At 48.5% G+C, this 13,543-nt stretch overlaps 5 protein-coding genes across 5 annotated transcripts; 3 read left to right on the forward strand and 2 right to left on the reverse strand.

Moving 5' to 3' along the window:
* Positions 1-1,162: 1,162 nt before the first annotated feature.
* On the forward strand, positions 1,163-2,983 carry FPOAC1_008810 (uncharacterized protein; the record flags this gene model as incomplete). Its single annotated transcript, XM_044853244.1, has 4 exons — positions 1,163-1,405; positions 1,605-1,855; positions 2,857-2,906; positions 2,967-2,983. 4 exons carry the CDS (start codon positions 1,163-1,165, stop codon positions 2,981-2,983), a joined length of 561 nt encoding a protein of 186 aa, XP_044705914.1.
* A 664-nt stretch (positions 2,984-3,647) lies between these two features.
* FPOAC1_008811 (uncharacterized protein) lies at positions 3,648-5,263 on the forward strand (the record flags this gene model as incomplete). Its single annotated transcript, XM_044853245.1, has 2 exons — positions 3,648-4,350; positions 4,974-5,263. 2 exons carry the CDS (start codon positions 3,648-3,650, stop codon positions 5,261-5,263), a joined length of 993 nt encoding a protein of 330 aa, XP_044705915.1.
* A 1,617-nt stretch (positions 5,264-6,880) lies between these two features.
* FPOAC1_008812 (uncharacterized protein) lies at positions 6,881-7,819 on the reverse strand (the record flags this gene model as incomplete). Its single annotated transcript, XM_044853246.1, has 3 exons — positions 6,881-7,015; positions 7,072-7,713; positions 7,805-7,819. 3 exons carry the CDS (start codon positions 7,817-7,819, stop codon positions 6,881-6,883), a joined length of 792 nt encoding a protein of 263 aa, XP_044705916.1.
* A 1,968-nt stretch (positions 7,820-9,787) lies between these two features.
* FPOAC1_008813 (uncharacterized protein) lies at positions 9,788-10,809 on the reverse strand (the record flags this gene model as incomplete). The annotated part of the gene is made up of 2 exons (XM_044853247.1): positions 9,788-10,159; positions 10,210-10,809. 2 exons carry the CDS (start codon positions 10,807-10,809, stop codon positions 9,788-9,790), a joined length of 972 nt encoding a protein of 323 aa, XP_044705917.1.
* A 941-nt stretch (positions 10,810-11,750) lies between these two features.
* GCH1_2 (GTP cyclohydrolase 1) lies at positions 11,751-12,884 on the forward strand (the record flags this gene model as incomplete). Its single annotated transcript, XM_044853248.1, has 4 exons — positions 11,751-12,102; positions 12,165-12,430; positions 12,481-12,519; positions 12,576-12,884. 4 exons carry the CDS (start codon positions 11,751-11,753, stop codon positions 12,882-12,884), a joined length of 966 nt encoding a protein of 321 aa, XP_044705918.1.
* Between the last annotated feature and the right edge of the window lie 659 nt (positions 12,885-13,543).

The following is a 13,543-nucleotide window of genomic DNA, read 5'->3' on the forward strand; positions in this document are numbered from 1 at the left end:
CTACCGAGCTTTTCTTTGTTTGGAAGTAATTTGTCAAGCCATGGAACCGTTTTTCTACAGTGGCTTGACTACCGTCAAACCATGTTGCCTTCTTTGCCTTGGCTGAATAATGAAACCATTGTGGCTATTTTTTGCCACAGTTTTCTGTCGCGGTCATGTATGAGAGAGCCAAACATGACAGGATCCTTTGTTACCCTCTGTATGCAATCCGTTGATTCGAAGTTGTCCTCCAAAGAGGCGGAATGAACCTTTCGACAAGAGGTTGAAACACCCAGAACAGGAATGAGATTGGTTCGAAAATCTTGGAACTGATTTTTCCTGGTTGTTAAAGGATGATCGACGGGACTACGCAAAGTCCACAAGTGAAGTATACTTGAAGTTTACAGAATGGTGAACACACATGCCGCTGGCACTTGACAGCTTATGGACTGCCGACCTGAGCCCCCGTCATCTTTTTTTTATATAAGGGTTATATAGAGGTGGATAGGCTGATTGACACAGAAGGTCAGAATGAGTTTCTTTTGCATCAGACGGGCTTGAAGTCTTGGTTTTATAAAACAAGAGAAAGGGTGCCTTTGCTTTGCGCGGCTGTGCCTTGGTTGGTGTCTCTCCTTTTCTCGATCCATAATGAGCTCTTAAGAAGGAAGAGTTGAGATGTCTTCAGATTGTCATTTCATGTTAGATCTAGGTAGTTATGTTCTCAGGATATCCTTAGACAAACCTATTGACTATTTGCATCGATCCTTCCCAAGAGCGTATTTATCAGCTCTGCTTCAGCCTCCCTCCCATAGGTACCTACCTAGCTAACAGGTGTTAGGCAAGAGCTACCTCCTCTACGTAGGTAGCAATCGTAGGCAGGTACTTACTTACCTTGGTAGGTTAGTACTTAGGTATCTATCCTTCATTCCAAACCAACTCTTCTTTTCCATTCTTCTCTTCAACAAACAGTCCAAGCAACAACACTATCATCAGAATTGTTACTATTAGCGCCATAATAATCATGGAAGTGTTACAAGATCCCAGCCCGCAGGAAAACGGGACTCGCCCATCCCCCATACAAGTTTGGCTAAGACGACAAATAAAGCAGTTCAACGAAGACATGGGACTAGCACATGTCGTGAGACAGACTGCAATAAAGAGACAAAATCAACACGATCAGCGAATGAAAGAACTAGCTCGTCGTTTAGAGAAAGAATCCCAAAAATCTTACGATGAGCTCAACAAGAAATACCAGGCCGCCAAGCGGGAGGCTCAAGAGAACGCTGACTCGGCTCGTCGTTCAGAGGAAGAGCTCCAAACATGTTACCACAACCTCAATAAATTAAGAGACGACCTATGGGAGGCTCAAGATCTAGAGATGAAGCGAGCGGAGGCCCAGACAAAGCTAGGGGAGGCTCAACAAAAGGTACAGGATCTCGAAAAACAACTCGGCAAGCAACACCAAGACGCCAAACAAAAGACTAAAGGCCTAGAGACGAAGCTAGAGGAGGCCCAGCAAAAAAGCACAGGATCTCGTAAAACAACTCGACAAGCAACACCAAGACGCCAAACAAAAGACTCAAGGCCTATTGACGAAGCTAAAAAATGCCAAACAAAAAGTACAGGATCTTGAGAAACAACTCGACAAGAAATATCAAGACGCCAAGCAGGAGGCTCAAGATCCAGAGACGAAGTGGGTGGACGCTCAGGCGAAGCTAGGCTATATTCAGGAAAAAGCAGAATTTCTTGAAAACAAACTCGAAGAGGTTATAAAAACCAATCAAGATCTCGAGAAACAGCGCAATCAGGCCCAACAGGATAATACACAGCTTCGACTACAGGTGGATGCAGCTAATATAAAGCTCCGTCATGATTCGTATGCCTGGCATATGCACAATGAAGCTATACAGGGGGCCTGGAACGAGACGAGGACGTCATTGGAGTATAAACTACAACGCAGCACCGACAGAATAGCTTGTCTCGAGAGGGAGTTAAGGCACGCTGAAGAGCAGCTTCGCTGGCAGCTAGAGAACCAGTTTGAAGCTGCTCCCACTGTTAAAGAGAGTCATACTCAAGAAATGGAAAATTCTCACCACGCCAATCAGATTCAAGACGGAACTGCCGAGTCCAAACCAGTCTAGTTGAAATTGGTCAAGGAGGTTCAGTTAGAGAGCATCCTCTACCAGGACTCAGAGGAGCAAAAGTCTCTCAAAAGCATCAGGATCTCCAACAGTAGACAGGAAAACAATATTGTGGCCACAGTCGATGGACTTGAAGACACCTGGGCGGGCAATGTTGACAGTTTACAATATCTGGTGGACATCTACAATCACTCCATGCGCGGCAAAAGGGTTTCTTTTATTATGTCGAGGTATGTCAAGCGCGCAGAACATGCAGAGAATTTGGGCTGGAGTGTCTTGGATCCAGACTCAAGACCAAAACCAGCGCGGGAATAAGAGTGAGAACTCAAACTATATTTGAACCAGAATGGAAGCAAAAAATGATGCGAGAGTTCTGGTGAAAGCCACGAAAGACCAGGGGCGCTTATGGATCACAGGAGCTGGACATCTGCATACCCACGCGGTGTTTCCCTGAGGAGCGATTAAGTTTGACGGCCATCACGTTACGGCGAGTTGGTATTTCTATCTCTTTCTATGCTTCGCTAGCTTTTGGGCTTTTGGCATTATTACATCCCCGAGTTTAGCTTTTGCATTAGCGATATTAGAAGGAATACGAAGAAAAATTTAAGCGCAGCGAAGTTTCCCAGCCGACTTGTGACTAAAAGGCCTCGGGGTCGCAAAGAACTTAACTTTACCTGCCTAGATATTTAAGGATAAAATGTGTCGGTCAATGTTTTGCTATTTTTAACCTGCCCAGGCCTCAGGATATTAGAGAGTCAACCGCTGTAACCATAAGAAACGATATAAGTATGTCAATTTATGCTACTCAGACTATGCTTTTTAGATTACTTATTCTTATACTCGAAGAGTTAGGAGGCCACTAGCCGTAGTGTTGTCAGGCAATTTCTATGCCTCGTTGTCATGTGAGGAAGTGTTCAAGAAATGTGAGCGAATCACTCTCCTAAACAGCACGTTTGTTTACATACCCAGGAGACGTCATCTCTTTACCCGCATGCTCTTCCAAACGTCCATCAAGATTCGATATCCATCAGATTTACATAGAGATACTTCAAGCTCAGACAGAGCACAGGAGACAGACACTCTTCCTTCTTCAAGCACGTCCGGCGCTTCCGAGCAGTCTCAATTTAGCATTGAATATTTCACTTCCTCTTTTATGATCCAATTGTATTTGTGAGATGGCACCATTTATCGACTATGATAAACCAAGGATGTTCTGCATCACAGCATCTGATTGCTGGGAGAACTCAGGTTGAGTGGGTGATTGGTGGAAGTATGTTGGGATGAGCTCGGTAGTCGGCACTTGGTGGGTTTGTATATCAGTTGAAACTTACCGGATATGTCGATTTTGAGCAAGGAGGTGTCTCAGCACGTATAAGTAATTTAGCTAATAAATCTTGGAGCGTTGGTGTAAAGGGTCACCGTTCCCATGGTAGGAAGTACAGTATAAGTTGAGTATTTCCGTCAAGTTCTCTTTTTTTCTTTACTCAGTTCATTATTCAGTCCTTCTTTCACCGTCATCTTTTCAGGATGAAGCTCCTTAGCATTGTATTCCTCCTCATGGCTGTGGTATCAGCTTCGCCCACAACTCCCTCCAAGACCTTCGACAAGCGCGCAACCACCACCTGGTGCGAAGCCTTTGGGTCCCTCCAAACAGCCGGATATACCATCTACCACAACAATTGGGGACGCGGCGAAGCAGCGTCCGGAGAACAGTGTACAACATTCAACTCGTACAAGAGCGGTTCTTTCTCCTGGTCCACCAAATGGACATGGGCCGGAGGCAACATCCACGTCAAATCGTACTCCAACGTTGCCCTCGAGAACATCAACAAAAAAGTCTCGGCGATCAAGTCCATTCCTACAAAATGGACATGGCGATACACGGGAACAAACATGGTCTCTGATGTTGCGTACGATCTCTGGCTTGCGCCTTCAGTCGGTGCCAGCAACAAGTATGAGGTTATGATTTGGGTGGGTAGCTATGGTGGTGCTGGACCTATTTCTGATCATGGTTCTACACCTCTTGTGACTTTGACTATCAATGGGTCTCAGTGGAAGCTATTCCGTGGACCTAATGGCGATACAACTGTGTACTCTTTTGTGTCGACGAAGAATCTGGGCAACTTCCAAGGCGATCTTCTTCCCTTTCTTACGTATCTTACTAAGAGCCAGGGTGTTCCGAGTAGTTATGTTGCTACTAGCTTCCAGGCTGGTACTGAGCCCTTTGTCGGTAAGTTTGTGTGGTTTTGTGCTGTGTTTGGTAGAGACTAACGTTTATAGGTTCCAACTGTGTCTTTGCTACTTCTGCCTATAGCTTGTCTGTCAACTAAGAGTCTGGGCTAGTTTTTTTTGATGTGTTTTCCCCTACTCCTTTTTTGTTTATATTTTTTGCAAGTACATACTGTCAATAGTATCTCCATTGTATATAGTAAAAGCTTACTCTATTGTTTCTCTTTGGCCTTGTGAGATGTAGGTGGAGATGATTGAACATGTTTGAGGCTAGCTGCTGTCTTGCTTGGTCTAGAATTATGCTGACTTCCATGGTGGTAATAATACCAGCTGACCAATAAACGAGACACAACAACTCACTTGTCTTGACTGTCTAGACCGGGCTATTTGTGAATGGCAAAAAAACAAAAACGAGACTATTCGGGATATGGGTGACGTTTGAAGAGGGTGCACTGCCACCACCAATTATGGGACCTACGCGTCGACAGGGCCGCGCGGCCAATGAACCCCCCGGGCTGCGATTAGAGGTTTAAAGTTGGACGAGTCCCGCGACCTTTATTGAATGATTTGATTGCTTCATCTTTGTTTGTCTGACAGTGAGCGTCTCATTACTCTGCACATTAGGAGGCGTTGTTGTTACAATATGGGTCTTGGGCCCAGCAACTATCCACCGACATTACCAACCCAGCCATGGCCTAGACCAGTTTGAACACCGGCCCCAGGACATTCACAGCTCGACAAACTCTCTCCAGGCCTGGTCAGACGCATCTACAGCCGATACCTCGGAGATTGTTAACGGTAAACCCAGACGTTCAACCGAAGCCACACGATTAAGCTTATTTGAGGACGACAGCTCACCAATCATACCTGAGCTTCCTACCCACGGAGGTAACCCACCCCTGGTCGGCGCATGAGCACCCACTTCCCGGTCCCTGACGTTCAGGGCCTTTGTCACTGAAGGATTCTGATTGGTATTCTTCTCTACGTCATGGAAATGAGCTGAACAGGGAGCCAAAGCTCTGTTTTGTCTCTTCGACCGACATTTCATAGTAGTATTTATGAATGTTTTGTTGGCTGCTCTTCAAAGTTGAAGACCGACTTGGTTCTTCAGGAAAGGAAGGAGTTTCGTGCCCACTTGCCGCTCCCGTTCCTGCCTGAACCTGGATCATTTTATAATATCCGATATCCTTCTCCTTCTCGACCGCCTCACCAAACTTGTACAAACTCCATTTCTCAAACCATCTCCCATGTTTCATCCGCCACAACTAATCCTTCATCTTTCAGTCGTCAAGAAGAATCTCAACCCAATATTGTCCCTTGGATTGTCTCCCGCCTTCGCCTTCGACTTTGCTGCCACTTCCGCGACCGAGCTGACAGAAAGCATCGTGACAAAGCATCCTTCTCTTTGGTCCACTCGGCTACGAGACTACAAATAATCAATCATCTTATCTCACTCTCAACCTTGCATTTCAATGGGTCAACATGACGCCGTTGTGGAGTAACACTGGATCCCGGTTCCCTCGGCCTTGGTAAATCCTCCATGTCAGTGGTTGACAAAGGGACTGTCTAGGAACTGTTTCTGCGACAAGAAATTGACTGTGAGCCAGTACTTTGTCATTTCTGTCACACGCTGGACTCATCCTGTTGCCCTTATAACAATTTTTTTATTCTTTTGCCATGGCTATTTGTTGCTGTGCCAAGCTTTTGCAGATCGCCTCCCCCTCTACACGTCTGAGGCGTCAGGAATCCCTGAATTCTTCCAGCAACACATTGCATCGGGGACACCCTCCAACTCGACCGGCTAAGCATGTTCCCCGCCTGCGCAAAGTCAACCTGCCCTTGCTACCTTGTTATCCCACGTCTCCACCAAGCGGCCTCCCACCTGAACAACCTGAAAGCCGTCCTATATAACTCAGCATCTCACATCCAGGTCAAGCCATTAGACTGCCGTGCAGCACCCAAGACGCGGTTCTGCAAGGTGTGTGCCTTCCCGGGTTCGATCGATTCGCTTCCGTAATCCTGGTATCATTTCGTGTTCGACCCTGCAACAGATCTGGTCGCAGTACAACTATTCCCCCTTCCCTCCCCAGTTTGGCTCTTTATGTTTTGCCAGCAACATTCAACGTTTTCGTCAGGTACCGAATGGATTCCACCCAAATCTGCAACAGTATCGCCAATACTTGCAACATGGTTCCGCGTTGCCCATCCAACCTCGTGTTTGTCGCCAACTTCCATTGGATTTAGTAATGCCCATATTAACTTTGTTGTTCTTCTTCTCAATGACTCCATCTCAGAGTTGAGGCTGGCAGTCAACCTTTGTCAGCTCAGCCCGTGCCCGGACTGTATTGGACATACACCCATGAAATAAGGCGAAGTTGCCTTTTCTTATTTCTCAATCATTCAATCTTGTTATCCAGAACTCCATTCTCCGATAGCTTCACCGATACCTCCCAAACTTGTCGCCACGTTCTCTGCAGATCTCTGCAGACGCAGCTTCTTCGTGAATTGTGCTCTCAGGGGTAGTCGTCGGTTTACGAGAATAAGGACTCGAACCCCATCCGCACTCGTATCTTCACGGTGACGTTGAACTTAAACGGCTCGTGGGGGTTGTATGTGAAGATGCCGGCGAGCTTTGCCCTGTTATCGAAGGACTTGGAACACGGAGACTGTCGGTATTAGAATGTGAGCGACGGTGTTTGTTGGCATCGGGTTCTTGGTGCACGCTGGCTGTCGCAAGGACCGACAATTTATCGAGAGGAGGGGGTTCTGGTCTGCCCTGGCCAAGTACAAGAGATGGCAGTGCTGGCAGTATGGGTAGTTGAGGGCGAGGTTGCAAAAGTGGTTGTCGCTGTTCTATCGGCAGGGGAAGCTTTGGTCTGCCGTCTAATCCAGCTTTTCGAGAGTCTCTCTTGATCCCTACAACTGCGTCCACAACATCTCGAGTACTTGTACTGGTCTCTTGTTGGATTTGCGGCGGCGGTAACGTCCTCGGAGGATCTGACGGCGCTCTTGACAGAGGCTGAAGAGGCACCTTGGGTGCGAGGGCGATGGGTGGTTGACCGGCGGTTGACTGTGAGATGGCTGCCTTTGCGGCATCGGAAACTGACTGATCAGGGAAGCTTTGCAGGAACTTTTCGACATCATCATTAGTGATACCATGATAACCCAGCAGAATTTTCAGGCGAGAGTTTTCGACAGCAACGCTCCGGGCTGCCTGCTGCATCTCCAATGTGGCCTCTACACCCCGACGCTCATAGTCTTGAAGCTTCTTCTGCAAACCCTCGACGTACTCCTTGTGCCGTGCACGGGACCGTCGTTGGTTGTCACGAATTCGGACAGCTGACGGATTGGTTGAGCCCTCCTTCTGCAGGGGAATGTGTCAGACAGAGTAACTTATTGCAATACAGGACGAACCGTCGAGAAAGATTCTCAAGGTGAAGGTTTCAAGAACTCACCTTTCCTCCAGTCATGTTGGCAAGTACAGTTCATCTGGATGCCGATCCAAAGTCTACGCTACGTCAATGATGGCGAACGCCAGCCCATATGAGACTTGAGCTCTTCTTGATGAAGGTCACCATTTGATTGATTTGCCAAGCAGGACGCGCGTTGACGGCCGAGCTCCGACCTCTTGGCAAAGACCCATGTCTTTACGGTGCAGATCCAGCCGATGTCAAGAGACGCTAGCGCCAATGATATTTAAACATAGGTTCGGCCGTGACAACCCTATCACGACTTCGTGCTTACTCAACCCGTTGGAAAGTTTATTGGTATGTGAGCCAATGAGACTAAGCAATGGGTTTATGGGCAGCTGCGAGAGTGAATAGGGAATTGCGCTACCATTCGATTCTCGATCCTCTACGATAATCCTTGGCCGATCGTTACGACGACCTTTGTAATTTGACAGTCATGAAACGTACGTCGTTGGTTGACAGTGACAGGCGACCAGGCAGTGGGTACTTTGGTCGAGTTTTCCGCCCTAAACCTGCTACCTCCCTTGAATGCCCTGTAAAAGACCCGAATCTTACAGGGCAGATTGTCTCTGCTTGCGGGATGCCCAGAAGCCTAGGCGCCCCGTATTTTTCAACGCATTACTGGGCTCGCATTTGCTGCGCCACGGACTCTCGGGCCAGCCGACTTGCCAAGCCAGCCTCTCGGCTTCTTATAGCCGGTCAAGCTGCAACATTGACTATTCAGGTTGATGAAGGGCTGTTGTGCATGGTCAGGCACGGTGCTTGAGACCTAGCAGGAGCCGCTGTGATTGGACACAATTGTCAATTGGCAGTTCTAGACCGCGATGGTTTTGCCAAGACTTGACGTCTAACTTAACTCCTTGCTCAAGTTGTCACTGATGCATTTCTCTTCGTCAAGACCAGTCTGCTGAGATTCCTGGCTGACGAGATGGTAATGTCATTCGGTTCTTGGCCAATAGCCAGAACAAGTCACCATACATACAACAGACAAGGAACACATCTCTCCAAGAACCGATAGCTTCTGCTCTGCTCTGCTCTGCCCTTGGACCTGCGGTGCGGAACCCACTATCGGAGAGTGTCACGTTCAAGAGTCGAGACCTCAGCAGCCAAGACTTGGCTCCAATTGACATTATTCTTTCCCTTTTCAACTGGGAGAACAACGTGGCTGTGTGTGTGCCGTCTTTCCCTTATCCCCCGGCGGTCTCCTCTTGGCAGCCTGGTCTTCAAAGCGCATTACACCGGCCAAGAATGATCCAAAACGGCGATCAGCATGATTTCTTTCGATGAAGCCATATCCAGCACCCATCGTGACGTGACACACTCGCCCACTCCCTCAAAAGTCATGACCGCCGTCTTGACAAGACACTAATGATTCGAACAGTATAGTGTATCTCTCATGTTTGACCTTTTTATCCCACACACACCACCTCGGCAGTCCGTAAAACTCGGCAATAGAGCGGGTAGAAATTGGGGACGACTGTGTTTGCTCCCATGTCATTCGTGACTTCGTATTTGGGGTTGAGATTACGCCCTACAGAGCTTTACTGCTTTTGTATAGGATTTCCGCCAACTCCCCGAACCAACCACGTGGAGTCTCTGTCCCTGTCAATCAACTTTGCCGATAATGTTTTGCGTCTTGTGACTTGCGCCCTCTACTGATTGGGGAATTGTCGTGTCTGTAGATGCATGTACTTCTGGTTGTATTATTGTATTATTGTATTTCTATGTCCTATCTCAGATTTTGGGGTATCGTTTTGCGCCGAAAAGAATCATAATCCCTGTACTCCTGCGTACACCAATCACAGCCATTATTTCCGCCGTATCCATGCGTTTTACGTGATGAACTGGAATCGTTCCTGTGAGGAATCTTACACATGTCAACCTTGCACTACAGGCTTCTTGTCTCCTGTGAAAACGACTCCTCGTCTCCGTACGGAATAACTCTCATGGTACATACTCGGTCGTACTTTACTTGAAGAGTCGCTTCCCCGTGCGTGTCGAGAAACGATCCACGCCATCGTTTTGCTGTGCATGCCAAAGCTGCTGCACACCCACACCTCGACTCTCTCCCGAAACTCGATAGCGTCGCCAGGCTTCGCGTAAATGGTCAGGTCGTAACGGACCGCGCTTGAGATCGACTTCCTCCTCAGTGGCATCCGGGTCGTCGTTCGTAGACTGTGGCGGCGTAGGCAGTTCGCTTTGTTTCTCTCCCGCGTGAATCCACTCGCCTTGGACGTTCCTCGCAGCTTCGATGATTTCTCCTGCGAAAAGCTTGGCTACCGCTTTGACGGCTGTGCTGACATTTTGAGGCACGGATTGAGATACTGTGGCATTGACGACCTATGGCTGTTAGCAACTCGCTTTAAGATGTAGACACAAATGTTGCTCACTCGTTTGACGACACTATCGGCCAACTTGGCGGCGCGCCAGAGTTCATATCGGTTGTACTGCTGAGAGTCGAATGCCTCGACAAGCATAGCTCGTAGACGGATTTCCTCTTGCTTCTGTTCTTGAGTTCGCGCAACAACATCCTCTAACGCCATCTCAGCCTTCTCGTCATCTTCGTCGTCATCTTCCTTATCACCACCCTGTCCGCTCACAGCAGTTGGAGCCCGTCCACCAACGAGACTGGGCGTCGCCTCACTCGCATCATCCTGCTTTGCGTTTTTGGCCTTGCGGCCGCGTTTTTTCTTGGGCGCTCCACTAGCTGTTGTGCTGACAGCGCTGCCGCTGACATGAGACTGAGCGTCTACAGAAGGAGAGCGCGGGTAAGGCGATCGAGCTTCGGGGGGGAACGATGTTTGACGAAGAGGATGGTTGGCTGCGGCGGCTGCGACGGAGGCTTGGGAGAGGTTTGAGGGTTTACGTCGCTTGTGAGGGGGCGCGTTGGCGTCGATACCTGAAGAGCGCTTCTTGTTGGGGATTTGAGCGGGTGACGGATAAGGAGGCGACATTCCTGATGGGGAAGTAGCGTAAGGCGGAGACGCCATGATTGAGACGGTATGTTTTATCGCTCGAGATGCGTAGATGTAAAATGTTGGGTATGAAGAGATGGAAATTGGCGATACTTGAATCGAAGGGTAGTAGTGTCAAGAATGCACGGTGTTGCACGCAAACAGGGAGAAAGCTTTGAATGAATGGTGTACCAAGAAGTCGCTTCGGTAAGAAGGTGAGATACGTATTTTCGATATGCCGATTCTCGGCGTCGTATGTTTGATTCCTTGAAAGTATTTCGTTCTGACGGCTCCCGGAGTGATGATCCGTGCTACAACGCGTTTCTCAATACCGAACGGAGACCGTGACGATTCTCTTTGAGTTGAGTCACGTGCTTGTTCACATGATCGGATCCACGGTGACATGACCGTTTGAGAATCGTACCTAGTAGCCAACAATTGACGTCAATCCACTCACTGATAAGATAAAGCAGTTCTTCGGACAGTTGCACGTCGCACGTCTCGTTCGCGTAGGGAAGCAATTCCACTGGAACTACGGATACCTTGTCTGTAGCTGCCCGTTAGTTAGCGACTCAAATTCACTGCCCGGAAATGATGCACTGAGCACCCCCGCAAACTTGATTAGGTAGGTAGTTCATAGTCCATCCTAATCCCGTGGCCCCTCTAAATTTTCGGTTCTCCGATCCGGCCATTGGATTGAATGTTTTGGACCCTGACTCAATTGTGCTACCTTACCTTGAACTAGAAGCTGTTTTGCTTCCTCTACTTCTCGTCTAGTATTAATCGTCCGTTTTCTTTTGCGGTTGCGTTTCTTATTTATACTTTACAAATTGGAGAAATCTTCTCCTTCATCTTTCCTCTCCTCCATCATCCACCTTCAATCCCTCTCTCACCCCTCCTCTGGATTTTTTTTAAAAAAAAGAAAGAAACATCCCACTACCACTACTACACGATAAGAAAAAAAAAAGCTCGCCACAATGGCCCCCTCCGAAGACGGCGTCATCCCCTCTCACAAGCGATCCCAAGACGCAGCAAGCATTTCTGGCTCGTCTTCCAGCAGCGACGACTCAGCCCGTCGCAGAAAGCGTCGCGAGCGCAAGGAGCGCAAGAGGAAGAATGGCGAGACAGCTGTTGCTGCGATCAACGGCGCAAAGCCCAATGCTTTCTCGCAGCGTCGCAACAGCTTGGCTAAAGCTTCCCGAGACCCCCGCGATGAACCCATCCCCAAGAAGCGTCGCGCTTCTGTTGTTCCCGAGGAGGGAAGCGCTGTTGTCAAGGCCAGCAGATCGCCCAGTCCTGTGATTGACTTTGACGGTCTCAGCAGACCCAGTATGTTCTTACGATATTAATTTGCCCAGAGCTTTCTTTTACTAACTCAGCTCGCTATCTAGGCCGTGGAACACGAGAGCGTCGGGAAGAGACGGAAGAGCAGCAGGTCGAGCGACTGGATCGCATGCGAGGTGCTGTGCGCACTCTTCTAGAATGTGTCGGCGAGGATCCCGATCGAGAGGGTCTTCTCGATACACCTTCGCGCTACGCCAAGGCCCTTCTGTTCCTGACCAAAGGATACCAGGTCAACGTTGAAGACATTGTCAACAACGCGCTGTTCAGAGAAGGACACAGCGAGATGGTCATTGTCAAGGACATTGAAGTCTTTGTAAGTCTTTTCCCCATCAATTGACAGAAACCTATGCCAACAAGGGACAGTCTCTCTGCGAACACCATCTCGTACCATTCACCGGCAAGGTAAGCAAAATCCCGCCAATTCCGCAATCCTTCCGAGCTGACGTTGACCCCCGCAGATGCACATCGGTTACATCCCCAACGAGACCGTCATCGGCCTTTCCAAGCTCCCCCGAATCGCCGAGATGTTTGCCCGCCGTCTTCAGATCCAGGAGCGTCTGACCAAGGAAGTCGCCCACGCTATCATGGAAATCCTCAAGCCCCAGGGTGTCGCCGTGGTCATGGAGTCGAGCCACCTGTGCATGGTGATGCGCGGCGTCGAAAAGACCACCACCAGCACCATTACCAGCTGCGTTCTCGGCTGTTTCGAGCGCAAGTCCAAGACGCGCAACGAGTTCCTCAACCTCATCGGCATTAACAAGAGATAAGAGTAGAAACGAAAGGTCGGGGACTGCACTCAGTCCGAAGCAATTCTTCAACATGCTCATGATGGAAAATAACTATAAACCTATGAAGCAACGCAACATTCACCATGTATAGGAAGGGTACTTGTCTGTCTGCCATTTACCTAGGGTACCATCACCTTTGATTATCTGCATTCTTTTGGCGTTCAAGGTCAGGTTCGGGGTGTTTTTTTCTTTGTGGGACGATTTGGGACACAGAAAGAAAGAGACCGTGTCTTCAACATATTCAGGTCTAGGTTGTCATCAAATGTTGGAAAACAGGCGGGTAGAAGCGTTCATTAGCCATTGTCCCATTAGATACGTCCGGGCTCAACGCCCTGGGGAGGAAAATCACTTTATTACAATGTTTGAAAGTGGCTGTCATTATTCACATTAGACTACAGGCTGAGTGACAAGGTATACAACAAAGTCGAGTAAAACGACAACAAACTGACTCGAATCCCTGGCTAAAGCTCCGCTGCCAGGCGCCCCGTCTTATGCATCTTATGCATCTTATGCATCAAGTATAAAAAGGGATTTTAGCTCACAAACACCTAATTGCATTGGCCTCCCATGACTCCATTCCTTCTGGTATTTTTTTGCCGAATGAGAACGCCCTGCACCTAAATTGATCTCAAAGAAGC

This window comes from Fusarium poae, chromosome 3 (genome assembly GCF_019609905.1).
Source record: "Fusarium poae strain DAOMC 252244 chromosome 3, whole genome shotgun sequence".
In the NCBI taxonomy this organism is placed as follows: Eukaryota; Fungi; Ascomycota; class Sordariomycetes; order Hypocreales; family Nectriaceae; genus Fusarium; species Fusarium poae.